Source organism: Gopherus flavomarginatus, chromosome 25 (genome assembly GCF_025201925.1).
Source record: "Gopherus flavomarginatus isolate rGopFla2 chromosome 25, rGopFla2.mat.asm, whole genome shotgun sequence".
Taxonomy (NCBI): Eukaryota; Metazoa; Chordata; order Testudines; family Testudinidae; genus Gopherus; species Gopherus flavomarginatus.
Genome location: NC_066641.1, coordinates 14,356,290 through 14,383,532, shown reverse-complemented (window position 1 = coordinate 14,383,532; position 27,243 = coordinate 14,356,290). Strand labels below are relative to the sequence as shown.

At 65.2% G+C, this 27,243-nt stretch overlaps 2 protein-coding genes across 3 annotated transcripts in view; both read left to right on the top strand.

Annotated features, from left to right (window-relative positions):
* LOC127040439 (signal transducer and activator of transcription 5B) overlaps positions 1–12,036 on the top strand; it is a 39,775-nt gene extending 27,739 nt beyond the window's left edge. The window contains exons 6-19 of the mRNA XM_050934585.1: positions 520–650; positions 745–896; positions 1,336–1,491; positions 1,932–2,111; positions 2,589–2,676; positions 2,760–2,882; positions 4,335–4,427; positions 5,127–5,333; positions 6,058–6,152; positions 6,241–6,371; positions 8,123–8,278; positions 8,582–8,633; positions 9,487–9,594; positions 9,753–12,036. Coding sequence (XP_050790542.1) covers positions 520–650; positions 745–896; positions 1,336–1,491; positions 1,932–2,111; positions 2,589–2,676; positions 2,760–2,882; positions 4,335–4,427; positions 5,127–5,333; positions 6,058–6,152; positions 6,241–6,371; positions 8,123–8,278; positions 8,582–8,633; positions 9,487–9,594; positions 9,753–9,879 — 1,799 coding nt within the window. The 3' untranslated portion in view covers positions 9,880–12,036. The remainder of the gene's footprint in view (positions 1–519; positions 651–744; positions 897–1,335; positions 1,492–1,931; positions 2,112–2,588; positions 2,677–2,759; positions 2,883–4,334; positions 4,428–5,126; positions 5,334–6,057; positions 6,153–6,240; positions 6,372–8,122; positions 8,279–8,581; positions 8,634–9,486; positions 9,595–9,752) is intronic.
* Positions 12,037–14,817: 2,781 nt separating this feature from the next.
* GHDC (GH3 domain containing) lies at positions 14,818–20,815 on the top strand. 2 transcript variants are annotated; one of them, XM_050934621.1, is made up of 8 exons: positions 14,819–15,103; positions 15,262–15,398; positions 15,974–16,547; positions 16,741–16,930; positions 17,175–17,246; positions 17,507–17,640; positions 18,182–18,270; positions 19,183–20,815. In XM_050934621.1, the coding sequence occupies exons 1-8, from the start codon at positions 14,869–14,871 to the stop codon at positions 19,381–19,383; spliced, it is 1,632 nt and encodes a 543-aa protein (XP_050790578.1). In that variant the 5' UTR covers positions 14,819–14,868; the 3' UTR covers positions 19,384–20,815. The 2 variants fall into 2 exon arrangements, with proteins under 2 accessions (XP_050790579.1, XP_050790578.1); XM_050934622.1 differs by lacking the exon at positions 17,175–17,246 and having other exon boundaries at positions 14,818–15,103.
* Positions 20,816–27,243: the final 6,428 nt, after the last annotated feature.

The window sequence follows — 27,243 nt, the reverse complement described above, 5'->3', positions numbered from 1 at the left end:
CAGAGGCAGCTTCGCCCTGAGATCCCGTCCTCGGGGAGACACTGGCCCGTGCCAGCAAACGTCCGGAACCTCTTGCCCCATCCCAGCTGCTGAGAGGGCGCCAGGCCCTGGGCTGCAGCTGGTGCTGAATGCTGCCTGTGTAGCTCTGTGCCTCGCAACCACTGCTGGCCACTCCGCCCTGGGACCAGGGGTGTCGGGGGGGGTGTCACCCCCCTCGATGCGGGGGAGACGCTGGGATAGCATCTGGGGGGTGGGGTGTCATCTCACCCACTCTCCACGCCCCTGTGAGGAGGCCGCAGGTGTCTGAGCACTCATGGGATGGTTCCCCTCCCTCCAGAGTCCCACGGGAGTCCCCAGCTCAGCACCGTCCCACCAGCTCCGTGGGGCCTGGGGAGCGAGTCCTTCCCCCACCCCCACCCAGGGGCAGACCTGGTGCAGGGGTTCTGGGGGTGCAGCTGAGAGTCGGGGAGCCCCCAGGGCAGGCGGGGCTCAGGCTGACGCTCTTGGACTCGTCCCCAGCCCAGTTCTCCCAGCTCTCCCAGCTGGGCCCCCAGGAGCGCATGTCCCGCGAGACGACGCTGCAGCAGAAGAAGGTGTCGCTGGAGGCCTGGCTGCATCGGGAGGCCCAGACACTACAGCAGTACCGCGTGGTGAGCGCCAGCCCCGGGGGGACCCCACTCCCCTCCCGTCCCCTCCCTGGTGTCAGCACCACCCTGTCCCACACTAACACCCCATCCCCTGCAGGAGCTGGCGGAGAAGCACCAGAAAACCCTGCAGCTGCTGCGCAAGCAACAGACGACCATCCTGGATGACGAGCTGATTCAGTGGAAGCGGCGGCAGCAGTTGGCGGGGAATGGCGGCCCCCCCGAGGGCCCCCTGGACGTGCTGCAGTCCTGGTGCGTCCGCTGCTCCCTGCGCTGCCGGGGAAACGGGGCTGGGCACCCGGGAGCTGCCGCTTGGCCCCTGGGTGGTTGGCTGGGAAACCAGCGGACGGGGCTGCCAGCAGCAGGGAATCCAGGGGAGCAGCCCTGGGTCCCAAGAGGCAGCCCGAGGGGTGACCCTGGCAGGTGACGCTGCCCCCGCTGGGGTTGTTAGTCCAGGGCACGAGGGGTCACCTGCCCCCATTGCAAGGGACGTGGGACTGGATTCCTGGGGCGGCTGAGCTCCTCACAGGCCTAGGCTAAGGCCAGACTGCGCCAGCCTGGGGGGACCCAAGGGGGGGACACAGACAGGGAGCCCCGTGATGAGCAGACACGGGACACCCAGGCCTGGGGCTTCGTGATGTCCCTGGACCTTGCCAGAGCACTGACCTGGCCCGGGGGCCCCTCGCCCCAGGTGTGAGAAGCTGGCCGAGATCATCTGGCAGAACCGGCAGCAGATCCGTCTGGCCGAGCACCTGTGCCAGCAGCTGCCCATCCCAGGGCCCGTGGAGAAGATGCTGGCTGAGCTCAACGGCACCATCACAGACATCATCTCTGCCCTGGTGACCAGGTACCGCTGGGGGCAGAGCCAGGCTGGACCGGGCTTGTCTGCCCCATGTGAGCTGGGCTGGGCCCGTCTGCCCCACACGGTCTGGGGGGCCGAGGCTGAGCTCGGGGCACGGTTAGGCCGAGGCTCAGGCTATGACCTGGGCAGGCAAGAACTGGGTTGCAAGGGGTCGGCTGGATCGGGGGCGGGTGGGGATGCTGCTGGCACTGCAGGGCAGGTGGCAAGAGAAAGGGGCTCGTGGGGCAAGTGCTTTGGGCGGGAGGGGACCTGGCCTGGGGGCTGGGAAGGGGGATCTGGGCGCAGGGGCTGTGAGCCGGGGTGGGGATGTGCTAGTGTCCGTCCCTGTCCCCCCCCCACCCCCACCCCCACACCTGGCGGTCACAGCTACAGCCCGCAGCCCCATCTCACAGCCGTAGGCCCGTGACGCTGGCTCCTCCCCCCAGCACCTTCATCATCGAGAAGCAGCCCCCCCAGGTGCTGAAGACACAGACCAAGTTCGCGGCCACGGTGCGGCTGCTGGTGGGGGGGAAGCTGAATGTGCACATGAACCCGCCCCAGGTGAAGGCCACCATCATCAGCGAGCAGCAAGCCAAGGCCCTGCTGAAGAATGAAAGCACTCGCAAGTAATGCCCCCCGCCCCCGCCGCGCCCAGGGCAGGTCCTGGGAGATGCCCAGCTGGCCCCGCGGGTCCTGGGGAGACTAGGGGGCTCTGGCAGGGTCCTGGGGGGCTGGTTCCTTGTTCTCTCTGCGTCCCTGGATCCCCCGGAGAGTCCAGCCCAGCGTGTGGCTGGAGCTGCCCCCTCTCACCCCCGGGGTATCGCTGAGCGGAGGGAGGGTCAACCACACACCAGTGGGGTCCCATCCCCAGGAGACCCCCTGCCCGTCCTGGTTGGCTCATGGGGCCCCATGTCCCCCTGGGCTGCTGCCCGTTCTCTGAGCCCGTAGCTGAACTCCAGGCCCGTGAGTGGGTTCCCTGGGCCCAGAGGGAGCTGCCTCCCATGGTGACTGTCGGCACTGCCCTGCCAACCCCACCCCCAGTGCCCCATGGCAGTCGGCACTGGCCGGTGCCTGCCCCCCTTGACCTGCCTTTCCCATTGCAGCGAGAGCAGTGGGGAGATCCTGAACAACTGCTGCGTGATGGAGTACCACCAGGCCACGGGCACCCTGAGTGCTCACTTCAGGAACATGGTGAGAGCTGGGCTGCAGCGCTGCCCCCCCCTGTGCCTCCCCGCCCCCCCGCCACCTCTCACGCTCTCCTCTGCCTCCCGCAGTCCCTGAAGCGCATCAAGCGATCAGATCGGCGCGGCGCCGAGTCGGTGACCGAGGAGAAGTTCACCATCCTCTTTGAGTCGCAGTTCAGTGTCGGCGGCAACGAGCTGGTCTTCCAGGTCAAGGTAAAGCTGGTGCCGCGCTGGCACCGCTGCCTGGGCCTCCCCGGCTCTGGGCCCTGCGCTGGCACCGCTGCCTGGGCCTCCCCGGCTCTGGGCCCTGCGCTGGCACCGCTGCCTGGGCCTGCCCGGCTCTGGGCCCTGCGCTGGCACCGCTGCCTGGGCCTGCCCGGCTCTGGGCCCTGCGCTGGCACCGCTGCCTGGGCCTGCCCGGCTCTGGGCCCTGCGCTGGCACCGCTGCCTGGGCCTGCCCGGCTCTGGGCCCTGCGCTGGCACCGCTGCCCTGGGCCCTGCCCGGCTCTGGGCCCTGCGCTGGCACCGCTGCCTGGGCCTGCCCGGCTCTGGGCCCTGCGCTGGCACCGCTGCCCTGGGCCCTGCCCGGCTCTGGGCCCTGCGCTGGCACCGCTGCCCTGGGCCTGCCTGGCTCTGGGCCCTGTGTCACGGAGTCCCCGGGTGATGCTCTGGAACTGCTCCCCACCAAGCCAGGCAGGACTTTGGGGAGCCTCCTCTCCCTTGGAGCAGACTTGTTCAGGGCAAGAAGCTCCCACGGCTTCACCTCCTGGGTCTCTCCTTGGAGCATTCAGCATCCTCTGCCCCTCCGTGCGCTTCCCACAGCGAGTCCACCCCAGCGGGGTCCTGGGGAAGCCACCGGGTTCTGCACCCCCACTTTGCAGTCAGACGTGACTCTCAGCCAGCCAGAAAAACAGAGGTTTATTCGATGACAGGAACAGGGTCTAAAACAGAGCTTGTAGATACAGCGAACCAGACCCCTTGGCCAGGTCCATTCTGGGGGGCAGTGAGCCAGACCCCCCACGTCTGCCTTCACTCCTCATCTCCAGCCAGCTCCAGACTAACACCCCCCTCCAGCCCCTCCTCTCTGCTGAGCTCCTTTCCTGGGCCAGGAGGTCACCTGATCCCTTTGTCTCCAACACCTTCAGTTGGCACCTTTGCAGAGGAGGGGCCCAGGCCATCAGTTGCTAGGAGACAGAGTGCCAGGCATTTAGGTGCACTGGCCCTTTGCTCTACAGCAATCACACACCTTTATTCCACCACCTAGATATTAAGAACTGCCATGGGGACACTGAGGCACCAACATAGTATTCAGAGCAAACATTAAGAACATTCCCAGTTCGTCACACCCTGCGCTAGCACTGCTGCCTGGCTCTGGGCCCTGCGCTGGGACCTCTGCCCTAGGAGCCCCCGTGGGGCTGATATCAGGCTTGGCCGTGTTGGCGTCTCTGGGTTGAGGGAGGGACACAGGAATTCCTGAGCCTCAGTCACTAGCTGGGGGAGCCCTGGGGTGCGCGGGGTCCGTGGGGTGGGCATGGGGGCGCGGAGCACAGGGGGTCTTGGTGTGATGGAGACTCGCCCAGCGGCCGTGGAGGAAGGGTAGGAACCGGAGCTGGGTCCAGCCCCACCTCGGCCCCACACTCAGCCTGGCCCTGCCGGTTCCCACAGACGCTGTCCCTGCCCGTGGTGGTGATCGTGCATGGGAGCCAAGACAACAACGCCACGGCCACCGTGCTCTGGGATAACGCCTTCGCCGAGCCGGTGAGCAGCCAGCGTCGCTGGGGAGGAGATCCCCACACCTGGGGGGCCTGCCCCCCTTCTGCAGTGCCCTTGGCCCCCCCACATCAGCAGGTCCCCTTCACCTGCTCCTTCCTGCAGCCCTCTGTGTTTTCGCCTGGGCAGTCTCCCATTCCTGCCCCAGCCAGCCTCTGTGCAGGGAGCGCTGAGGGATGGGGACAGGAGTTCTGGGGGGGAGGAGGGGAGCTCTGGGAGTGGGGGGTGATGGGGTAGGCAGAGGGGGGTCCTAGGGGGTGAGGGGCAAGGGGAGGGAAGTGGAGGGGGACACTGGAGGGGGCGCTGGGGGTGGCTGAGGAGGATGCTGGACGGGGCCCTGGAGCTGAGGGGTAGGGGTAGGGGGTGCTGGGGGAGGGAGGCAGAGGGGGATGCTGGAGGGGGCGTTGGGGGGTGAGTGCCAGGAGAGGCAGACGCTCGGGGGGGGGGCGATGCTCCCAGGGCCGGGGCCCCCCCCCCCGCTGGGTTCCTTGCCCAGGTGCAGCTGGCACCCCCTGAGCCCGGGCGCTGCTCCGGGGGCCGGAGCCGCCCCTGCTGGGTTCCCTGCCTGGGTGCAGCTGGCACCCCCTGAGCCCGGGCGCTGCTCTGGGGGCTGGAGCCCCCCCCGCTGGGTTCCCTGCCTGGGTGCAGCTGGCACCCCCTGAGCCCGGGCGCTGCCCCCTCCTGCAGGGCCGGGTGCCGTTCGCCGTGCCCGAGAAGGTGCTGTGGCCCCAGCTGTGCGAGGCGCTCAACATGAAGTTCAAGGCCGAGGTGCAGAGCAGCCGGGGGCTGACGAAGGAGAACTTGCTCTTCTTGGCCCAGAAGCTTTTCAACAGCAGCAGTGCCCAGCTGGAGGAGTACAGCGCCATGTCCGTCTCCTGGTCCCAGTTCAACAGGGTGAGCCGCGCCACCCTGCCAGCGGGGCCCGGGCCGGGAGGGCAGCGGGGCGGGGGAAGGGATCTTGTAGTAGCTGAGTGGCATCACTTGTGGGTACTGGTGAGATGCCGCAGCAGCGCGCATCCCCTCGGGCTTCTGGCCAGGGCAGCCTGGCCTGGAGACTTGCTGTCCCATCGGGGCTGCCAGCCAGGAATCCCTTTGGCACAGGCTGGCAGGCGCATCTCACTGCAGAACAGCACGCGCAGGTGGGAAGGAGCAAGAAGCAAATGGTGCTGAGAGACGGTGAGGGACGAGAGCCCGGGACCCTCCTGCCAGGCACTGGACTCAGCTCCGCTAGCGCTGGAATGGCCTTCCTCTCCCAAGGAAGCAGGCAGGGATGGTGGCAACCCGTAACCCTCTGGCTTAGGGGCCTGGCCCACTTCCACTGTGCCACTGTGCTGCCTGCCTGTCTCCCTCCCTCTGGCTCGCACAGGAGATGCCAGGCTTGCCTGCCCTGGCAGGACTGTGCCCACAGCTGCTCCTAGGAGCAGAGCCTACTTATGGGGTGCCTGGCGCTGAAGGGGGGGAAACGCGGTATCAGTGCCTGTCCCGCAGCCAGCGTTCAGAGTGATGCCCTGGTGCCAAGCCAGTTCTCCCTGTGGCCAGAGTGGGGCTGGGGGACAGGAGCGGCTGTCGTAGGGCATGCTGGGCTCAAAGACGCTCAGGGTCTTTTTTTATTACCCAGGAAAACTTGCCAGGGAGGAATTACACCTTCTGGCAGTGGTTCGACGGGGTCATGGAGGTGCTGAAGAAGCATCTTAAGCCTCACTGGAATGACGGGTGAGAACCTCCTTCCCGGAACGGCCTGCACAGCACAGCCCTCCCCCCTCCCAACCACCAGCCCCTCACCCCCTTCTCTGTGCTCCAGGGCCATCCTGGGCTTCGTCAACAAGCAGCAAGCGCACGACCTGCTGATCAACAAGCCGGATGGGACCTTCCTGCTGCGGTTCAGTGACTCTGAGATCGGGGGCATCACCATCGCCTGGAAGTTCGACTCACGTGAGTCAGGGTGGGCCAGGGGCAGCATGGAACCAGATCCGTGCCTGGGGCTGAAATGGGGCCAGCTCAGTCCTTGCGTGTGAGTCAGTTGATGGCCTGTGAGCTGTGTGTGGTGCAGAGCAAACCCAGTCATCGTGCTGGGGCAGTTCCTGCCTCCGGCTCGTCCTGCTTGGAAGGCCAGCTGTGTTCCTGGAGGCTGCGCTGTGCTGATCTGTTACCCATTTCAGGAGGCCAGATAAAGGTGCCTCATGCCAGGAGAGCTTAGCCCCCTTCCTATGCAGGACCAGACAGTGCTGGTGCAAGCCCTGTCCTGCTGTCTCACCTCAGCCACTGTTAACTATACCAGCACGACTGGCTAGGGGACGCAGGCCTCTGCTGCCCGGCTGGGAGCTCTGGATAGCCATTTGAAAGGGCAGCTTTGGCTTTTCTCTTTTTAGCTCAGAACACGAGACCTAGGTTGCTCCAGGCTGCCACAAAGATTCTTTTCCCATTTCTGAAATCCAGGGCAGTCCATTGTGCAGCGGGTCTGTGCTGAGCAGTATGGTAAATCTTCCCAATGGTGTTTTGTCACAAGAGCTGTGTTTAGAGAGACCTACCTGAAAATACAGCCAGAGCAGAGGCCTTCTCTGTGTGTCTCCCAACGAATTAGACTCCATGTTAAATTTGAAATAACATCAGGGCTCTGCTCTGCCTCTGGCTCTCAGCTCAGCCTGGCCCATCGCAGAGGAGTTTTCCTTTCACTTTTGTTTCTAGTTAGTTTCACTTTCTGGCTCTCCCTGGAGCTGTTGTGTCAGAAGACGTGTTGCAGGGGTGTCAGTGAGCACGAAGAAAAGCTGTTTTCATTAACTTGAGATTTTAAACAAATACGCTGGTGAAACGTGTCAGAGGAGTTTGCGCGCCCTGAATGCAGTGGCAGCCCTGGCGCTCCGCACGAGCCAGTGGGGAAACTCACGGGACTTGAATTGCAAGTCTGGTGATACTTTGAGGTTTTTTCTTAAAGCCCCAGGTCCTGGGCTCAGGCGATTCCATGAGAATCTCACCTTGTAACGGAGCAGGGAGCAGGGCAGATTTGACCTGGGAATGTTGCCCGGGAGTTACATTGGGGATGAGAAGGAATCTATCTGAGCTGTAACCTGAGCCAGGAGCGGGGTGGGGAGAAATCACACCTTCTGCCTGGGAGACTGAACAAAGGAGAGGAGTAGCAGAGGGGAGGGAGGAAAAAGCAAAGAGAGGAATTGCTTAGTTTCAGTTTGGGCTGGGTGGTGCAACGCAGGGAACCCCAGGCTGGGGTCTAAGCTCCCAGAACCCTCAGAAGGACTTGACTGAGGGGTCCTGGTTGTGCCTACAAGCTCTCCTGTAGACTACATTCCTACTGTCCAATAAACCTTCTGTTTTGCTGGCTGGCTGAGAGACACCGTGAATCTCAGGAAGAGGGGTGCAGGGCCCTGACTCCCCGACACTCTGTGACAAACCTTTCGTGTACACAAACAGTCTGTTTCCAGCCCTGGGGGAAGCAGGGAGGGAATCCTAAAGCTCAAAGCCAGAAGGTGGAGAAAAGAACCCGATGTTGATTCTTATTGGAGGTCTCATGATTTTGAAGCCAGTCTGGCGATTCCTGAGTCCTAGGGGCCAGGTGTACCGCACAAGGGCCTGACTTGAGCAGCGTTGTTCTAAGGCCCCTCTGTGGCACCGGGGAGCCCCACGGCGCCGGACTCTGTCTCACAGTCGTCTCTCTGCTGTTGCGTTTCTAGCTGAGAGGATGTTTTGGAACCTCATGCCCTTCACGACCAGAGACTTCTCCATCCGCTCGCTGGCCGACCGCCTGGGTGACCTCAATTACCTCATCTACGTGTTCCCCGACCGGCCCAAGGATGAGGTCTTCTCCAAGTACTACACGCCGGTTCTCTGTGAGTCGCTCTCAGCGCTGGGCTCTGCACTGGCCTGGGCCCCGCTCACCCTGCCCCGCACACACGCTCAGGCTCTGTGGCCGTGGAAGCTGGCACCAGCTCGTACCCCTGAGGGCCTGGCCCATTAGCAGTGATCGGTTCCTCTCAGTGGTGTCTGGCCTTGTGGCACAGAGACCCCAACCCGACAGCGCTGACAGGCTGTCTCGCTCATTGGAGCCCTTGTGCCGACCGGGTCAGTGCCTGGAATGTCCCCTGGCCTTTCCGTGCCTTAGCGCTGTGTCCTCTCTCTCGCCCTGTCTGTAGCTAAAGCCGTGGATGGATACGTGAAGCCACAGATCAAACAAGTAGTGCCAGAGTAAGTCCATCTGGGCGTGCATCTGTCTGTCCGTCTGGGCATACACGTCTGTCTGTGTGCTGTCCTCAGCCCGTGTCTCCCTCTGCCCCTCCGTTATCACCCCTTGCTGAGGAAATGTCGGATTCTGAACCAGTGTCCCAGCCTCGAGTCTGTTCCGCAGCTTTGTGCCTTACAAGGGGATGGGGCACCGGGTGGGAGGGGAGCTGCTTGCCCTGTTGCTCACACAGGGGCAGAGCAGATGGTCAGGGGAGGAGCGCTCCACGCTGGCAGCCCAGCAGCTGGCCCCACAGGCTGCAGGAGGAAGGGATTGGTGTTGGAATCCTGTGACAGGGCTGGAGCCTGGCTCTGGTGCCGGGTGTGTGCCACAGAGGGCGGATTTAAAACACCCCTGAGAAGCAAACTGGCCAAGGGGGTGTTTTCTGGGCAGTTGGGAGGGGCTGGCGTGTGCCGAGCAGGATCTGCACAGACGAGGCTGGTTCTGATTGTGGCCATCCCCACTGGCATGGCTTCCCCTGGACCGCATGGGAGGGTGGAAAGCACCATCGGCACAGCTGTGGGCATGGCCTCCTTCCCCCTATCCCCACCCCCACCCCCGGCCCTGGCGGAGCTGAGCGCAGCATCGATCCAGGAACTGGACCCATGGGAAATCCCTCGGCCCCCTCAGTTACAGTCAGTAGCCAGAGGCCAAAGCGCCGAGCTGGGGGATGGGGCCAGCAGGATAGAATCTGCCATTGCAGCCAGGGAGAGGAACCAGCAGGCTGAGGCAGAGCTGCAGCCTGCCCTGCAGTGCAATGCCTCCTCGCCCCACCCTCCCCATGGCCCGGCTGACGCGCCGGCCCCTCGTCTGTTCCAGGTTTGCCAGCGCCTCCGGGGATTCTACCGCCGGAACGGTCACCTACATGGATCAGGCGCCGTCACCGGCTGTGTGCTCCCAGCCGCATTACAACGTCTATCCACAGAAGTAGGTGCTGCTCCTTCCCCGGCCCTGAGCTGCATTCTGGGGGCGAGGGGCTCCCCCGTGCTGGGGGGAGGCGTTTAGCTCGAGCACACTGCTCCCGGCCCCCCGGCGTGGCTATTCTGCGATGCCTCCCCCAGGCTCACCCTGTCTCTATCTCTCAGCCCCGACTCTGTGCTGGATCCCGAGGGTGAGTTCGACCTGGACGACACGATGGACGTTGCGCGACACGTGGAGGAGCTTCTCCGGCGGCCCATGGACACTCAGTGGATCCCCCACAGCCAGTCGTGACCCTGCACCGTGGTACAGCCCGGCCCGGCAGCCGTGACCCTGGGAGCTGATCCGGGGAGCGTGCCCCGTGGAGAACAGCCCTGTGTTCGTGTCTCTGTGCATGGGCCCATGGGGGGGATGCTCAGCCGGGGGCTTTGCTGCGCCAGCTGCAGTGTCCATGGCTGCGCTTGGCTGTTTGGTGTTTATCCCCGTGTACTAAAGGCAGTGGGCTTGTTGTATGGTTTCCCTGTCTGTTACTCAGGCCTGCCGTCAGCTTCCCGCTTCTGCAGCGCTGTTCTTCCCCATGCAGCAGATCCCTGGAGCCCCGTGCGTTCCCAGCACCCACTGGACTCGGATCCCTGCCCTTGGGCCCGGGGCCTCTCAGCGGGGGGGGCGGGCCTGGGAGTCTGTTTGCAGTAATTGTCACATCTAGGACTTTCGTGTTCAAATTCTTTCCTTTTGTTACTAGCTCCCCCATCCCAGGGGGCATGTGTGTGTGCGTTGGGTCCTGTTTGTGTGCACAGAGACCTGGGGGCAAAGACTCTTTCTTCTCAGCCCAGGCAGCAGCATCTGCGCCTTAGGAGTGGCTTGCTGGGAAGGCATCCCACCAGGGCCCTTTTCTCCTCCTGGTTCCTGCCTGGCCCGTGTCCGCTCAGCCGGTGGGAAGCTGCCTTTCCCCCATGCCTGGTGGGGGGTGTTTAACAAACCCTGAGAGGAAGGACACGACTGCTTGGTGTGCAGGAGGAATGGGGCTCCCGGCTGGGGTCAGGGCAAGGCGCGGCTCAGACTGGGGGTGAGAGGCTGCTGGTCCCCCCTCAGACGCCCTCCCTCCCCTTCTACATTATTTTTCTATGGCTGAGTAAATAAAGCACAGAATATTTTTTTAACACAAAGCTCTGGATTCCGCGTGTCTCTGTGGGAGCATCAGCTCTGGGCTCAGCAGACCGCTGACGTCCTGGGGAAGGGTCAGACAGAGCCCCTGGGGTTGGGACTGTCCGTGGGCCAGGCAGCAGGTGTTTGAGCCCAGGGCTGAGCCGCACCCTGTGCGGACGAGCTGCTCTGGGGAAAACGCTGCATTTGCCAGCTGGGTTCAGTGGTCAGACTCAGTGGGGCAGCCAGGCGGGAGGACGGGGAAGTTGTGACATTCCTCCCCTCACTTTCTAAAGGACTTGCAGCAGCCCCCAGACAATCGACTGGCTGGGCTGGCCCCACATGGCTGGAGGCAGCAGGCGCTGAACCTGGCTACAGGCTTGTAGGGGCTCCAGCCAGGCCCTCGCCCCTCTGCTGCTTCCCTGTGTTCAGAGTGCCCTTAGCTGCATGAGGGGAGCCGTGCCGCTGGGTCAACCTTCATTTATGTCAGTTCCCAGCACCCAGTGAGCCTGGACCCAGAGGCACCTGGCAGGATCTTGGTCCTTCCAGCTTTGCAAAGGACACTCCACAGAGCATTCTGGGCCAAGGCAGTGCTAGGGCCAGGTGGGTCCCAGCACGGACACCATTTGCACCAGTGCTGTCTGTCCTGGTTTGAACTTGGGACAAGCTGCCCTGGTGCAAAGCGTGTCTGCCCCAGGCATTGCACTAGTCACTGAAATCCCAGAACCCTGGATGCAGGCAGGGCATGTGGGGGGACGCTGGGGAGCACTGTCCCAATGGTCTGTCCCTAACCTGTTTCAGTGCTGCAGTCAGCGGGGGCAGCGGGTGTGCGTGTGCTTGGCTTAGCTGCAAGTCCTGCACGTGGCCTTTCATGTGAGTAACTCCACAACCACCTGCTTTGCCAGGCTGCACGTCCGCAGGGCGAGGGTTGGGGGCTAGCCCCTGGCCCTGCAGATAGTGCTGAGATCGTCCTGAGAACAAACAAAATCCCATTCTTTTTTTAAAAAGAAAAATTCTCTTGCCAAAGGCCCGGCCAGGTGGGGATGAGTTCTCGTCTTTTGGAATTACAAGTGAATTTCAAAGAGAAGCAGGAAAAGCTTTGGTGTGAGGTTAGATCACGACTTTTGTAGAAAGGAAAAATATATATAATTTAAAAAACAACCATGGTGAAACTTTTTATAATTTTATTAAAAAAAAAAAAAACAGAAAACCTTGTATGTGGAAACTGAATGATTTCAACTGCCTATTTTTAGTGTTGCAGTCTGCTCCTGACTTGCATATGGCACTAATAAAGTATTGTCAACTCTTCCAGGGGCTGCAAAATTGTATTTTTTTGTGTTTATGGTACAGGCCCCATCTGTCCTGACCACTGCCTCCGGGCCCCCAGGCGTCTGACCCCCGCAGCCCACAGTGTCTGGCCCCCACTGGTCCTGTATGCCCCATGCCACCTGACGCGGACAGGAACTCCTTCGGTGCGATTTCTTAGCCTCCAAACACAGTGTGCAATAGCCTGGGGGACTCCCTGCCAGAAGAGCAGGCTGCAGGAAGAGAACTGGATCTTTACAGGGAGAACGTGAACACACGGCACAGCTCTGACGCCAGCCATCGTCCCACTGGCAGGGGCAGGAAGAAACTCCTTTGGGGGGCAGGTTCTCCCTGGGCTGCAGATTTTCTTGCACCTTCCACTGAACTAGCTGGGCTTGGCCTCAAGTTGGAGCCAGGAGCTGAGGGCTGGGAGCCCTGGGCCATGCCAGGCGGGCAGCGCTTGCGTTGCTGTGCTGGGGACGGCAGCTGCTCCCGGGCAAGGGGCCCTGGGAGACGTTGGGGGTGTCATGGAGGCAGGGGAGGAGCAGAGTCAAGGGGCTCATTGACCTGCCGTCTGGCAGCTGGGGTTGGGCTTCTGTCCAGAGCCGTAGCCTACTGCCCATCACCCTGGTGTCTGGGCCCCCACCCCTTAACATGGATAGCAACAGCCAAGTCCCTGGGGGCTCCTGAGGGCCCCGGCTCTGCTCCCATTGGGAGGTGAAAGCTCTGCTGTTAGTCTCTGGTTCGCTGTTTGGGATGTCGGGGCCGGGGGGGTGGGACAGAAAGGCTGGTTCCAGGGGGAAGGTTTGGTGGCGTCTCCTGCCTCTGGCCTCGCCCAGCTCCCAGGGGGTGGTGCCCGGAGCCCTTGGCCCCAGGATGCTGCTAGTAGCTCTGCCAGTGCCCCCTCACTCCCGGCCCTGCCGCCCCCAGCTCTATCAGTGCACCCCACTCCTGCCCCCCCCAGCTCTGCTGATGCCCCCTGCTCCTGACCCCCGACCCTGCCGCCACCTAGCCCTGCCGGTGCCCCTCACTCCCGGCCCTGCCGCCCCCAGCTCTGTCAGTGCACCCCACTCCTGCCCCCCCCAGCTCTGCCGATGCCCCCTGCTCCGGACCTCTGACCCTGCCGCCACCTAGCCCTGCCGGTGCCCCTCACTCCCGGCCCTGCCGCCCCCAGCTCTGTCAGTGCACCCCACTCCTGCCCCCCCCAGCTCTGCCGATGCCCCGTGCTCCTGACCCCCGACCCTGCCGCCACCTAGCCCTGCCGGTGCCCCTCACTCCCGGCCCTGCCGCCCCCAGCTCTGTCAGTGCACCCCACTCCTGCCCCCCCCAGCTCTGCCGATGCCCCGTGCTCCTGACCCCCGACCCTGCCGCCACCTAGCCCTGCCGGTGCCCCTCACTCCCGGCCCTGCCACCCCCAGCTCTGCTGGTGCCCCTCACTCCTGCCCCCCCAGCTCTGCTGATGCCCCCCCACTCCTGACCCCTGGCCTTGCCCCTCCCCCCGCTCTGCCAGTGCCCCTCACTCCCAGCCCTAGCCTCCCCACCAGTGCCCCCCACTCCTGACCCCCAGCCCTGCCCCCCTAGCTCTGCTGGTGCCCCTCCCGGCCCTGCCACCCACAGCTCTGCCGGTGCCCCTCACTCCTGGCCCTGCCCCCCCAGCTCTGCCGATGCCCCCCACTCCTGACCCCCGGCCTTGCCCCTCACCCCGCTCTGCCAGTGCCCCTCACTCCTGCCCCCCCAGCTCTGCCGATGCCCCTCACTCCTGTCCCCCCAGCTCTGCCGATGTCCCCCACTCCTGACCCCTGGCCTTGCCCCCCCAGCTCTGCTGGTGCCCCCCACTCCTGACCCCCGGCCCTGCCCCCCCCAGCTCTGCCGGTGCCCCTCACTCCCAACCCTGTCCCACCCCAGCTCTGCCGTTACCCCTCACTCCTGCCCCCCGGCCCTGCCCCCCCAAGCTCTGCCGGTGCCCCTCACTCCCAACCCTGTCCCACCCCAGCTCTGCCGGTGCCCCGCACTCCTGCCCCCCCAGCTCTGCCATTACCCCCCACTCTTGACCCCCGGCCCTGCCCCCCCCCCCAGCTCTCCCATTACCCCCACTCCTGATCTCCCCAGCTCTGCCGGTGCCCCTCAGTCCTGACCCCCGGCCCTGCCAGCCCAGCCCTGGGTGCCCCCTGCCCCGGGGCCGTAGGGCGGGACCCCCGTTCCGGGGGGGGGGGGGGCAATCGGTATCTGGCCCTTTAAGAGCTGAGGCTGCTCCCGTCCCTTTAATTCTCCGTCAGTTCAGCGGGAGGCGGGATATCCGGGGGGGGGGCACGGGGGGGGCTGGTAGGAGACGCGGCTCCCGGCGGAGAAGGGGGGGATGTGGGGGCCCCGGGGGGATTGTGGGGGGCACTGGGGCCAGTGAGATGTGGGGGGCCCGGGGGGATTGTGGGGGGCACTGGGGCCAGTGAGATGTGGGGGGCCCGGGGGGATTGTGGGGGGCACTGGGGCCAGTGAGATGTGGGGGGCCCGGGGGGTTGTGGGGGGCACTGGGGTCATTGAGATGTGGGGGGCCGAGGGGTTGTAGGGGCACTGGGACCCTTGAGATGGGGGCGGGGGGGTTGTGGGGGGCACTGGGGCCAGTGAGATGTGGGGGGCCCGGGGGGGGTTGTGGGGGGCACTGGGGCCAGTGAGATGTGGGGGGCCCGGGGGGGCTGTGGGGGGCACTGGGGTCATTGAGATGTGGGGGGCCGAGGGGTTGTAGGGGCACTGGGACCCTTGAGATGGGGGCGGGGGGTTGTGGGGGGCACTGGGGGTCCGTGTCTCTCTGCTGACACCCCCCCTCCCCGCAGTGCTGCGATGCTGCTGGCCGGGCTGGCCGTGGCGCTGGCCCTGCTGCTCTGGGCCTGGCACCGCCGCCCGGGGGGCGCAGGATCCTGGGGGCTCGTTCTCCGGCACTGGCTGGCACTGCGGGTGCTGGGCTGGGCCGCGGGCTGGCAGCGCTGGCACCTGGAGCAGGCGTCCCAGGACGTGCGGCAGAGCCAGGAGCGCCTCCTGCTGCGGCTGCTGGGGGGAGCCAGGGCTGCGGAGCCAGGTACCGGGGCAGGCGGTGCCCGGCGCTGGGCGAGGGTGCCAGCCCCTGGGCCCCCAGCCCCTTGTGGGCAGCCCAGAGCCCAGCGTGGGGGGCTGGGCCTGCCCCCTCCCAGCACGGCGTGGGGGGCTCAGCCTGACCCCGGTGTGTTCTCCCTGCAGGCTCGGCCGCGTTCCGGGCGCGTTGCCCCCTGGCAGAGCGCGGCTCCAACGGGGGCAAGACCCCTGCCCACCCGGCACTGCCGACGGGGCCCTGGGCTCTGCTTCGGAGCAGCTGCACCGCGGACTCCCCCCTGCAGGTATTTGGGGGCAGCTGGGCAGGTCCTGCAGACCAGGGCTTCCCCCTCCCCTCTGGGTCTAGGGGGGCCTCATCAGGGTGCCCGGCCCCCACCCATGTGCACACAGCCCTGCTGCACCAACCTGGGGCTGAGCCAGAGGGGGCTGGGGGAGGCTGCCCCCAGTCGGGGGAGTGAGAGCTGAGTGGGAGAAAGCTACAAGGGAGAGAGGTGCCCTAGGCTGGGCTGTTCCCCCCAGGCGGGCGGGGGGGGGAATTTCACAGGCTGTCCCCCCCCCCCAGGGGTGGGGAGGGAGGTGTCCTAGGCTGGTACCTGGGGGCGGGATTTCACAGGCTGTTCCCCCGGGTGTGGGGAGGGAGGTGTTCTAGACTGGTACCTGGGGGTGGGATTTCACAGGCTGTTCCCCCGGGTGTGGGGAGGGAGGTGTCCTAGGCTGGTACCTGGGGGTGGGATTTCACAGGCTGTTCCCCCGGGTGTGGGGAGGGAGGTGTTCTAGACTGGTACCTGGGGGCGGGGGGATACAGTGACTCTGTCTGGCTGCCTTGGCTCTGTCTCTATCTCGCTCTGTCCCCACCCAGGGGCCCGTGTTGTACCTGGACGTCCTGAGCAGAGTCTTCCCGGAGGCCCTGAGCCCGCGGGGCACTGCCCGCTTCTCCTGGGCCGGGGGCTGCTCCCAGCCTGCCGCAGCCTGGGCACTGCCCATCCTGTACAGCACTCCAGAGGAGGCAGGCACGGTGCCCTCGCACACTGCAGCCCTGTACGTGCAGCTGCTGTTTGCCCTGCGGGAGCGGGCGCTGCGGGCGCTGGAGGCCGGGCTGGTCTCGGAGCTGTATGATGCCCTGGGTGTGCTGCGCGCCGGCTGGGAGGGCCTGGCGCAGGACCTGGCCTCGGGGAGGCTGAGTCCCCACCTGGAGCTGCCTGAGGGGACCCGGCGCCGGCTGGAGCAGCTGCTGGCTCCGGACGCAGCGCGGGCGGCGGAGCTGAGGGCAGAGTGCACCAGGGGCTGGGACGGCGTCGCCCGGCGCCTGTGGCCGCGGCTCCAGGTGGTGGTGGTGGCAGAGCCCAGCAGTGAGCAGCTCTATGGGGAGGCCCTGCGGGAGCTGGAGTGCCAGGGCCTCCCCTTCTACTGCCCCTTCTACAGCGCCGCAGGAGGTAAAGGGGCATCGGCTGAGCCAGGCAGGGTCAGGTCAGTGCCGTGTGCAGGCAGAGCCCGGGGGGGTGCGGTGAGCCCCCCCGACCCTGAGGCAGCAGCAGCTGTATACTGCGCAAGGGGGCTGCTATGGGTCTGTCTGCAGGGGCTGGGTGCCGTGTGCTCTCCCTGCTGACCCACAGTGTCCCCCACCAGCTCTGCTCGGGGTGAACCTGTGGCCGGAGCAGCCCGACTCCCGCTACCTGCTGTGCCCAGGCTGGGCTTTCTGCGAGTTCCTGCCGGCGGGGCCGGGCGCTGAGGGGCCCCCGGAGACCGTGCTGCTGGCGGACGTGCAGGAGGGCCAGGAGTATGAGCTGGTGCTGACGGACCAGGCTGGATTGTCCAGGTGCCCCCTTTCCTGCCACCCCCATACGCCCTGTGCCCCGCACCAGTCCCCTATGCTCCACCCCCCCATATGCCTCGTGCCCCCTGCCAGCCTGGTATGCCCCACACCTCTCAGCATCTGCCCCCCACCCCAGTATGCCCCGTGCCATCTGGCCCTGCTGTCCGTAGGAGGCCGCGATGGAATGGGGCCGGTTGCGGGGGGATACAGCCGTGGCTCGTGTTCTCTCTCCCCCTTTGTCTGTTAGGTGCCGCGTCGGGGAGGTGCTGAAGGTGGCGGAATTCCACAACCAGTGCCCCGTGGTGCGGCCCGTGCGCAGGTGGGGAGAGTCAGCCCCTCCACACACCTTGCCGGCTCCCCGCTCACACGGCTGCTGCCTGGGGAACACTGGGGACCAGACCTGCAGGGCGGTTTGCGGGGAGGCGGAAGAGGGGTGAGGGATGGGGGCTCCTCTCACCGGTGCTGTGAGGGCGGGGGTGGGGTGGTTTTGGCCAGAGTCTGAGGTCATGGCACTGCCCGCTGCTGTCAGAGGTGGAGTCCCCCAATTCCCACACTCACCCCCTGCCCTTGGTTCCCCAGGCTGAGCCAGACCCTGAGCGTGCGTGGGGAAGGCGTCCCTGAGGAGCGCTTCTACCGGAGCCTGTGCCGTGCTGTGGCCATGTGGCCAGGAGCCCGGCTGGTCGACTACGTCTGCGCAGAGAGCAGCCTTCTGGGTAAGTGTCGCTCCCGGTACCCAGCCCCATGCTGGCAAGGCCGGGCCAGTCCTGGCCAAGGGCCCTGTACATGTCCTAGGACTCCTGGCTTGAGACGGGCTGGCCCTTCTCTGCCCCACTGGCTCCACCTCTTTCAGACCCTGACTGTGCTCAGGCCCGGCTGGCTGTGCCCCCAGCCTGGCTCAGCTGTGCCTGGTGAGACGGCTGGGCAGGAGGGGGCCGAGCTGCCCAGGACTGCTGCTGGCACTAGCCCTGGTGGTGTGGAGTGGCCTGGCTAGCCTGGGTGAAACCCACTGGATCCCCACACGCCGTCCAGATCCCGCTGAGAGGAGGGAGCTGCTTGATGGCAAGACGCCGCCTCCTGGGAACGGCTCTGTGCCTGTCTGGAGCGAGGTGCTGCCCCCGGCCAGCTGCCCCAGGGTGGTCTGGGTCCCTGCCCCGCCACAGAGGTTTTCCACCCCCATCTCTCAGCTCCCAGCGTGGGATGTCTCTCCTGCCCTTCCAGCTGGGTGGGTTAATGTGAGTCCGTGCTGCCCCCCAGGTGCCTCCTCCGGGGTCTGCGCTCCCCATTACCAGGTGTTCGTGGAGCTGCGGGGCCTGCGTGATCTGTCGGAGGCGCAGCGCTATAAGGTGAGCGGCTTGGGAAAGCAGTGGCATGGGGCAGGGCTGAGCGGGGGCAGTTGGTGCCATGAGCAAGTTGGTGTCTTCCTGCCCCTGCCCCTGGAAGGCTTTGGGAGGTGGAGCCCTTCCCCCTCCAGCCTGCAGGAGGGAGCGATCCTGCCGGCTCGGGACTGCTCCCAGCACGGGGCTCTGGCCCCAAAAGCGCCGCACAGGTGCCCCCACCTGGCCTGGGGTTTTCCCCCAGGGAGGTCAGTGCTGCCATGGCTAGGTTTGGCCACTAGGTGGCAGCACTCTCTGACCAGGTGCCCAGGTCGGCTGGCTGCAGAGCCGGACATGGACATGGACATGGAGCGGCTCCAGCTGCGCTGCTGAGCCCAGGGACAGGGCCTCGGCTCCTGGGCTGTGCCCTGCAGGGTGCCCCATCTTCGGGGGCGGTGCACACAGCAATGTCTGGGGCAGAGTGGCACCGTCACCCTCACGACACGGGGGCACTCGGTACAGCAGAAGAGCGAGACACTCGGCCAGTGGAACTCCTCACCACAAGGTCTGACCAAGGCTGGAGCAGAGCAGGATTCCAAAGGGACCTGGATGTTGCCAGGGGTAATGAGACCCTCCAGATGCAAATGAAAGGCGAAAACATGGATGGGGGAGAGCCCCTCCTGCTAACAGCACTCAGGGCAGGTTGTTCTGGCACTGCAGGGTATCTGATACCTTTCCCTTGCCGCAGCTGGGACCAGCCACTGTGGACAGAGGGGCCTGGGCTTGCCTGGCCCAGCCGGGCCAGGCTGGCGACCTGTGGGGGTAGAACGAGCTTTGGGGCACGTGTGAGATGGAGGGTCTGACGCGAACCTCGGCTCCCGGGGCCTGAAGTCAGCCTGCGTGTGGCCCCCATTGAGTGTCCACCCTTCCCTCTTCCTGCAGCTCGATCAGTGTCTCCAGGAGGATTTTCCTGTCTACAAAACCTTCCGCTTTAAGGGCAGCATTGGGTCGGTGCGGCTGCACCTGGTGGCGGCTGGGGCCTTCAGGGAGCTACGGGATGCTGCGGGCTCCCCAGGCCCCATGGCCAGAGTCCTGAGGGAGAAGCGCCTGCTGCACTTCATCCAGAGCAGAGTCGTCTCATGAGGCCGGCCAGCCTTGCGGTGCCGTTGGCCCAGCGTGCCCTCGCTCGGGCTCTGTGCTTGTGCTGCTGCTTGCAGGGGGGTCCCTGGTGTGGGGGCTGTGGGGCAGGAGGCTGAGGAGGTCCCGTGGCTAGGGTGGGGGCGGCTCCCTGTTGGGCAGAGGCTGCGCACAGAGCTGGTGGGAGGCATGCACAGCGTTTCATGGTGCTACCGCAGGCTGGGGTGCCCTGTTGGTGCGCTGCATCCTACGTGGCCTCCCCGCCACAGAGCCTGCTGAGGGGAGCAGCGGGCCCCCGCCTGCAGCCCAAGGGCATGGGGCAGAGTGGAGAAGTTGCCTGACCCCTCCCCTGAGGCCTGCCAGCTCCCTGCGTTCGGGGCCAGACCTGCTGGCCAAGCTGCCCCAAGCATGGCCCTGTCGGGAGCCGCTTGTCCACCAGATGGCGCCAGCCTCAAGTTCACCTGCCAACGTGGTGCCAGGTGCTGGCTGGTTGGAGACCCAGCCCCCGGCGTGGGGAGGAGCAGAGCTGGTGCCCAGGTGGGGAAGGAGGTTTGCCCGGGGCAGGGGGTTGAAGAGAATGAGGCGGCTAGTGAGATCAGGGCTGATCGCTAAAGGGAAGCACCTGCCCCATCCCCACAGCCCCACAGGGCAGGGCTGGTCTCCCCGTGGCACAGCTTGGGGGCTGTGGGGCAGAGCCAGGAATCGAACTCCGGATAAGGCTCTGAGCATTGCACCCTACTTCCTCCATCAGCAGAGTTTGCTCCTGCCGTCTCCTCCCTGGCAGCATGAGGGCTGGCTGGCTGGCTGCAGAGGGAGCTGCCCCCTGGCTGGAATTTCTCCTCTCCCTTGGCTTCGTGACTGTGATCCTCCCTGACACATTTATCTCCAGGCGCTCTGCTTGTGCCGTTTGCCCCAGGCTCTGCCTCTGCAGCACCCCTGGAATGCAGCCACCTCTGGGGTGGAAGGTGGCGGCTGCAGAAGGGAGGCCAAAGACATGGGGCAATCTCTGATCTTCTACGGGGAACCACCCCTGGATCCTGGGGCTTGCACAGCACTCACAAGCCCTTGGTTTGCAGGGCTGGGAACCAAATCACTCTGCTCCATGGAGCTGAGCTGGGCCTGGTGGGAGCTGCAGGGCAGGTATGGATGTCTCACCTGGTGCTTACTAACCTGGCCCCTGGCTTGAAGCTCCGAGCTATGGTGTCCCAGCACCTGGGTCACGCAGTGTCGGATCTGCTCGCAAACAGCAAATCCTGCGCTTGTGCGGCCCTGCAAGGCAGGGGCTGGGGCTGGCACTTGGGAAGCTGAGATTTCCGGCAGCCCGTAAGCTGCTCTGCAGCATGTGCCCTCTGGTTTATGAAACAATGAGCTGGGGGTTGGGGGGGCTGCTTTTAATGTTTCAAAAAGCAAAATAAAGACGGATAATCTCTGAACACAACCACCGGGCCGTGCACTGTGATTGGGGCTTTAATCCCCATTAAGAGATTTCTAGCTCAAAGGCCGACTCTGGGCTGGATTAAAGAGTTCCCCTTGTATTTGTTTTGAAGGCAGCCGCCCCATGACTGTTTCACCAATTCGGCATCTGTCGAGGGGGCCCTGAGCTCGTCTGGCTGCCTTCGAGATCCAAGCACAGCAGGCACAGGAGCCAGCTCTTCCCAACAGCTTGTTAAGGTTTTATTCTGAAGGCAACTGAGCTGTGATGCGTAGGAGGCCTGCTGGGCGGACAGCTGGGCCTGGGGTCAGGGAAAGCAAAGGCCCTGGCAGGAAGTCTTGCCTTAGGAAGACACAAAAAGCAGCCCTCAGCGTGGGACTGAAATTGCTCATCAGCCATAGAAAATATGCTGGCAAAAGGCCCTTGGCCAGGCTTGCCCCCCGCCCCGTCCAGGCTGGGCGAAAAGTTTCAACCAACATTCTGGTTGAAAGTGGAGAAAAAATGTCCGTGGGCTGGGACAGGGAGAGGGGCCTGGAGCTCTGCTGGGAGCTGGCCTGCCTGGCCTCGCAGCAGGGTCTCCTGCTCTGCAAAGCGCACGGTGCATGTGGCTGGTGAAAGCCCCCTGGCTGGATTTGGGGGGGCAGCTGGAGGAAGGCTCCATACAGCACCCGTCAGGGCCTGCTGCATGCAGAGAACAGGCTCCTATTACCCCCCCCCCACCCCCGTCCTGATTTTTCACACTTCTTGTCTGGTCGCCCTACTGGACCCAGCCTTGCCGGTGGCCCACGGCGCTGTGCCCCAGCCTGTCCTTGTCCCAATGCCCTGTGCTGGGGAGCGTCCTGCGGCAATGCCGGCCCTGGGGCCCACCTCTGTGTTCTCTAAGCTGGAGCCCGCATGCCGCTCGCCTCGTTTTCTTTTCCTAGCTGCCGCCTGCTGAAGTGCCAGCGTGGAAGCCGGGTTATTCACCTGCTATCGAATGGGAACGGCTGTTTGTCTGAGCGGCCGGGGCCAGTGCAGCCCGGGGTATTGCATACACAGGGTCAGGGACCTTTCCTGCCGCAGTTTGGGGGCCCCTCACGTCCTGCACTGCAGGGAAGTGCCTGGGGCTTCGTCCCTCACAAGGGCCCACAGCCGCGCACGGATTCATTTCCTCCCCTTAGCGCACCCCTGTGTGCGGCGAAGCCCAGCCCGTTAGCTCTGCAGGCTCCTGGGGCTGGGCTGCCAGGTGCAGTGAGGCTTTGCATGGAGTTTATGATCTCCTTAAGCTCCCTGCCGTTCAGAATCGCGGATTGCAGCAGGCCCAGTGCTGGGGCAGCTCCAAGCGCTCACGTGGGGGGGTGATTAGCTGCTGCTGCTAGGAACACCTCATCCTGCTGGCCCGAAATTACCATTGGCTGTTTTGAAAACCTCAACGAGTTGGGTTATTTGTGTTATAGTCGCCCCAGAGAGCCCAGCCGAGTTCGGGGCCCTGCCGTGCTGGGCACCGCCCAGACCCCAGCCCAGATCAGGGCGCTGGGAGCCGCCCAGACCCCGGCTCAGATTGGGGCCTCATCACGCCAGGTGCTGCCCAGACCCCGGCCGAGATCGGGGCCCCGTCATGCCGGGAGCCACCCAGATCCCAGCCCAGATTGGGGCCCCGTCACGCCGTGTGCCGCCCAGACCCCGGCCCAGATCGGGGCCCTGTCACGCCGGGAGCCGCCCAGATCGGGGCCCTGTCACGCCGGGAGCCGCCCAGACCCCGGCCCAGATCGGGGCTCCGTTGGGCTGGGCACTGCCCAGACCCCGGCTGAGATTGGGGCCCCATTGTGCCGGTTGCTGCCCAGACTCCAACTGAGATAAAAGAAGTAGATAAGTTCCTGGAGGACTGGTCCATCAGTGGCTGTTAGCCAGGCTGGGCAGGGAGGGTGTCCCTGGCCTCTGTTTGCCAGAAGCTGGGAATGGGTGACAGGGGAGGGATCACTGACGATTCCCTGGTCTGTTCATTCCCTCCAGGGCACCTGGCACTGGTCAGGGTCAGCAGGCAGGACACGGGGCTGGCTGGACCCTGGGTCTGACCAGGCCTGGCCGCTCTGATGCTCAGGGCCCCCACTGGGCGGGTGCCACACAGACCTGACAGCGCAGGGCCCCGTGGGCTGGGTTTGGCCCAGAGCTCACAATGGACATCAAACAACGACCACATCAAGGGTTCAGAACTAGGTGGGGCAGGGGCAGTAGGATCCATTCTCACTATTTAGAGAGGAAAGTTATGGGCTACCAAGCCCCCCTCCCCCCCACTGACTGACTCTGTGTGGGGAAGGGGAGTCCAGTGGGGGGGGGGGCTGAAAAGGTGGGTAGTGGGGGATCCTGCTGGAGTGAGTGCTGAGGGCAGGGAAGGTGTTTGGGGGGGCTGATAGAGTTGTGTTGGTGGGTAGTCTGGAGTGGGGGGAGCAGTTTGTGCTGGTGAGGGGTGGGGGCTGTATTGGGGTGTGGTGGGTGTGCAGATGTGGTGTGGGGTGGGTAGTTGGGTAGGGTGTGGAGGGGTCCAGTGTGGAGAACGCAGAAAGTGGGGGTGTGTAGATGGAGTGTGGTGTTTGGAGTGTAGAGGGCAGGGGTGTTTGGGGGAAGGGGTAGTTTTGGGGTGCAGAGGGCAGGAGGGTTGTGGGGTTGGTGTGGGGGGTGCAGAGGGCAGGGCTGTGTGGGCTGGGCAGATAGGGCAGGGGTGTTTGGGGCACAGAGGGGACGGGTACAGGGGATGCAAAAGATGGGGGAATGAATGGGGTGGGGGTGTTTGGGGGTTCAGAGGGCAGGGATGGGAGTGTTTGGGAAGGTGGGGATGGAGAGGATGGGGGTGTTTGGGGCACGGGTGTGTGTGGAGGGGTGGGGGGATGCAGAGGATGGAAGTGTTTGGGGCACGGGGCATGGAGAGGGGAGAGTGGGGGGGTTGGGGTGCAGGAGATGCAGAGGATGGAGATATTGGGGTGCAGGGGGGCGCAGAGGGGAGGGCGATGCAGAGGATGGAGCTGGAGGGGGGTGTTTGGGGTGCAGAAGGGAGGGGAGGAGTGGGGGGATGCAGAGAATGGGGATGAGTGGGGTGTTTGGGGTGCAGGGGGATGGGAGGATGCAGAGGATGGGGTGTAGGGGTGTTTGGGGTGTAGGGGGTGCAGAGGATGGAGGTGGAGGGGGTGTTTGGGGTGCAGAGGGGATGGGAGGAGTGGAGGATGCAGAGGGCAGAGGTGGAGGGGGGGTGTTTGGGGTGCAGAGGGCAGGGGTGGAGGGGGGGTGTTTGGGGTGCAGGGGGTGAGGGGATGCAGAGGATGGGGGTGGAGGGAGTGTCGGAGGTGGAGGGGGGTGTTTGGGATGCAGAGGGGATGGGAGGAGTGGAGGGATGCAGAGGGCGGAGGTGGAGGGGGCTTGTGGGGTGCAGAGGGGAGAGGAGGTGGGGTGCACGGGGGTGCAGAGGATGGAGGTGGAGGGGGGTGTTTGGTGTGCAGAGGGCAGGGGTGGAGGGGGGTGTTTGGGGTGCAGAGGGGAGGGGAGGAGTGGGGGGATGCAGAGAATGGGGATGAGTGGGGTGTTTGGGGTGCAGGGGGATGGGAGGATGCAGAGGATGGGGTGTAGGGGTGTTTGGGGTGTAGGGGGTGCAGAGGATGGAGGTGGAGGGGGTGTTTGGGGTGCAGAGGGGATGGGAGGAGTGGAGGATGCAGAGGGCAGAGGTGGAGGGGGGTGTTTGGGGTGCAGAGGGGATGGGAGGAGTGGAGGATGCAGAGGGCGGAGGTGGAGGGGGGTGTTTGGTGTGCAGAGGGCAGGGGTGGAGGGGGGGGTGTTTGGGGTGCAGGGGGTGAGGGGATGCAGAGGATGGGGGTGGAGGGAGTGTCGGAGGTGGAGGGGGGTGTTTGGGGTGCAGAGGGGATGGGAGGAGTGGAGGGATGCAGAGGGCGGAGGTGGAGGGGGCATGTGGGGTGCAGAGGGGAGAGGAGGTGGGGTGCACGGGGGTGCAGAGGATGGAGGTGGAGGGGGGTGTGTGGAGTGCAGAGGATGGGGTGGAGAGGGTGTTTGGGGCACAGGGGGTGGGAGGATGCAGAGGGCGGAGGTGGAGGGGTGTTTGGGGTGCAGGGGGTGGGGGGATGCAGAGGGTGTTTGGGGCACGGGATGCAGAGGGTGGAATTGGTGGGGGGTGTTTGAGGTGTAGAAGGGAGGGGAGTTGGGGCGCAAAGGGCAGGGGTGGAGGGGGTGTTTGGGGTGCAGGGAGGTGGGGGGGATGCAGAGGATGGGGTGTAGGGGGTGTCTGGGGTGCAGAGGGGTGGGGGGGTGCAGAGGATGGAGGTGGAGGGGGGTGTGGAGTGCAGAGGATGGGGGTGGAGGGGATGCAGAGGGCGGAGGTGGAGGGGGTGTTTGGGGTGCAGGGGATGCAGAGGATGGGGGTGGAGGGAGCAGAGGATGGAGGTGGAGGGGGGGTGTGGAGTGCAGAGGATGGGGGTGGAGGGGATGCAGAGGGCGGAGGTGGAGGCGGGTGTTTGGGGTGCAGGGGATGCAGAGGATGGGGGTGGAGGGGGGTGTTTGGGGTGCAGGGGGTGGGGGGATGCAGAGGATGGGGGTGGAGGGGGGTGTTTGGGGTGCAGGGGGTGGGGGGATGCAGAGGATGGGGGTGGAGGGGGGTGTTTGGGGTGCAGGGGGTGTGGGGATGCAGAGGATGGGGGTGGAGGGGGTGTTTGGGGTGCAGAGGGGTGGGGGGGTGCAGAGGATGGAGGTGGAGGGGGGTGTGGAGTGCAGGGGATGCAGAGGGCGGAGGCGGAGGGGTGTTTGGGGTGCAGAGAGGTGGGGGGGTGCAGAGGATGGGGTGTAGGGGGTGTCTGGGGTGCAGAGGAGAGGGGACTTGGGGTGCAGAGGATGGAGGTGGAGGGGGTGTCGGGTGCAGAGGGGTGAGGGGGTGCAGAGGATGGAGGTGGAGGGGGGTGTGGAGTGCAGAGGATGGGGGTGGAGGGGATGCAGAGGGCGGAGGCGGAGGGGTGTTTGGGGTGCAGAGGATGGGGGCGGAGGGGGGTGTTTGGGGTGCAGGGGGTGGGGGTGCAGAGGATGGGGGCGGAGGGGGGTGTTTGGGGTGCAGAGCGGAGGGGAGTTGGGGTGCAAAGGGCAGGGGTGGAGGGGGTGTTTGGGGTGCAGAGAGGTGGGGGGGTGCAGAGGATGGAGGTGGAGGGGGTGTCTGGGGTGCAGAGGGGAGGGGAGTTGGGGTGCAGAGGATGGAGGTGGAGGGGGTGTTTGGGGTGCGGAGAGGTGGGGGGGTGCAGAGGATGGGGGTGGAGGGGGTGTTTGGGGTGCAGAGGGGTGGGGGGGTGCAGAGGATGGGGGCGGAGGGGGGTGTTTGGGGTGCAGAGAGGTGGGGGGGTGCAGAGGATGGGGGTGGAGGGGGTGTCTGGGGTGCAGAGAGGTGGGGGGGTGCAGAGGATGGGGGTAGAAGGGGTGTTTGGGGTGCAGAGGGGTGGGGGGGGTGCAGAGGATGGGGGCGGAGGGGGGTGTTTGGGGTGCAGAGAGGTGGGGGGGTGCAGAGGATGGGGTGTAGGGGGTGTCTGGGGTGCAGAGGGGAGGGGAGTTGGGGTGCAGAGGATGGAGGTGGAGGGGGGTGTTTGGGGTGCAGAGAGGTGGGGGGTGCAGAGGATGGGGTGTAGGGGGTGTCTGGGGTGCAGAGGATGGGGGTGGAGGGGATGCAGAGGGCGGAGGTGGAGGGGGTGTTTGGGGTGCAGAGAGGTGGGGGGGTGCAGAGGATGGGGTGTAGGAGGTGTCTGGGGTGCAGAGGATGGGGGTGGAGGGGATGCAGAGGGCGGAGGTGGAGGGGGTGTTTGGGGCGCAGGGGATGCAGAGGATGGGGGTGGAGGGAGTGTTTGGGGTGCAGAGGGGTGGGGGGTGCAGAGGATGGAGGTGCAGGGGGGGTGTGGAGTGCAGAGGGGAGGGGAGTTGGGGTGCAAAGGGCAGGGGTGGAGGGGGTGTTTGGGGTGCAGAGGATGAAGGTGGAGGGGGTGTTTGGGGTGCAGAGGATGGGGGTGGAGGGGATGCAGAGGGCGGAGGTGGAGGGGGTGTTTGGGGTGCAGAGAGGTGGGGGGGTGCAGAGGATGGGGGTGGAGGGGGTGTTTGGGGTGCAGAGAGGTGGGGGGGGTGCAGAGGATGGGGTGGAGAGGGTGTTTGGGGTGCAGAGAGGTGGGGGGGTGCAGAAGATGGGGTGTAGGGGGTGTCTGGGGTGCAGAGGGGAGGGGAGTTGGGGTGCAGAGGATGGAGGTGGAGGGGGTGTCTGGGGTGCAGAGGGGTGGGGGGTGCAGAGGATGGAGGTGTAGGGGGTGTTTGGGGTGCAGAGGGGAGGGGAGTCGGGGCGCAGGGGGGCGGGGTCGCCCAGGGGCTCAGGCTCGGAGCTCGGGGCGGGCTCGGCCGGCCCCTCCCCCGGCCCCTCCCCGTCTCCCGGCAGAGCC

Coding starts and splice junctions, on each gene's coding strand:
- GHDC (XM_050934621.1), top strand. CDS start 14,869: ATGCTGCTGGCCGGGCTGGCCGTGGCGCTGGCCCTGCTGCTCTGGGCC. Junction 15,104..15,261: donor AGCCAGGGCTGCGGAGCCAG/GTACCGGGGCAG, acceptor TTCTCCCTGCAG/GCTCGGCCGCGTTCCGGGCG. Junction 17,247..17,506: donor GTGGTGCGGCCCGTGCGCAG/GTGGGGAGAGTC, acceptor TTGGTTCCCCAG/GCTGAGCCAGACCCTGAGCG.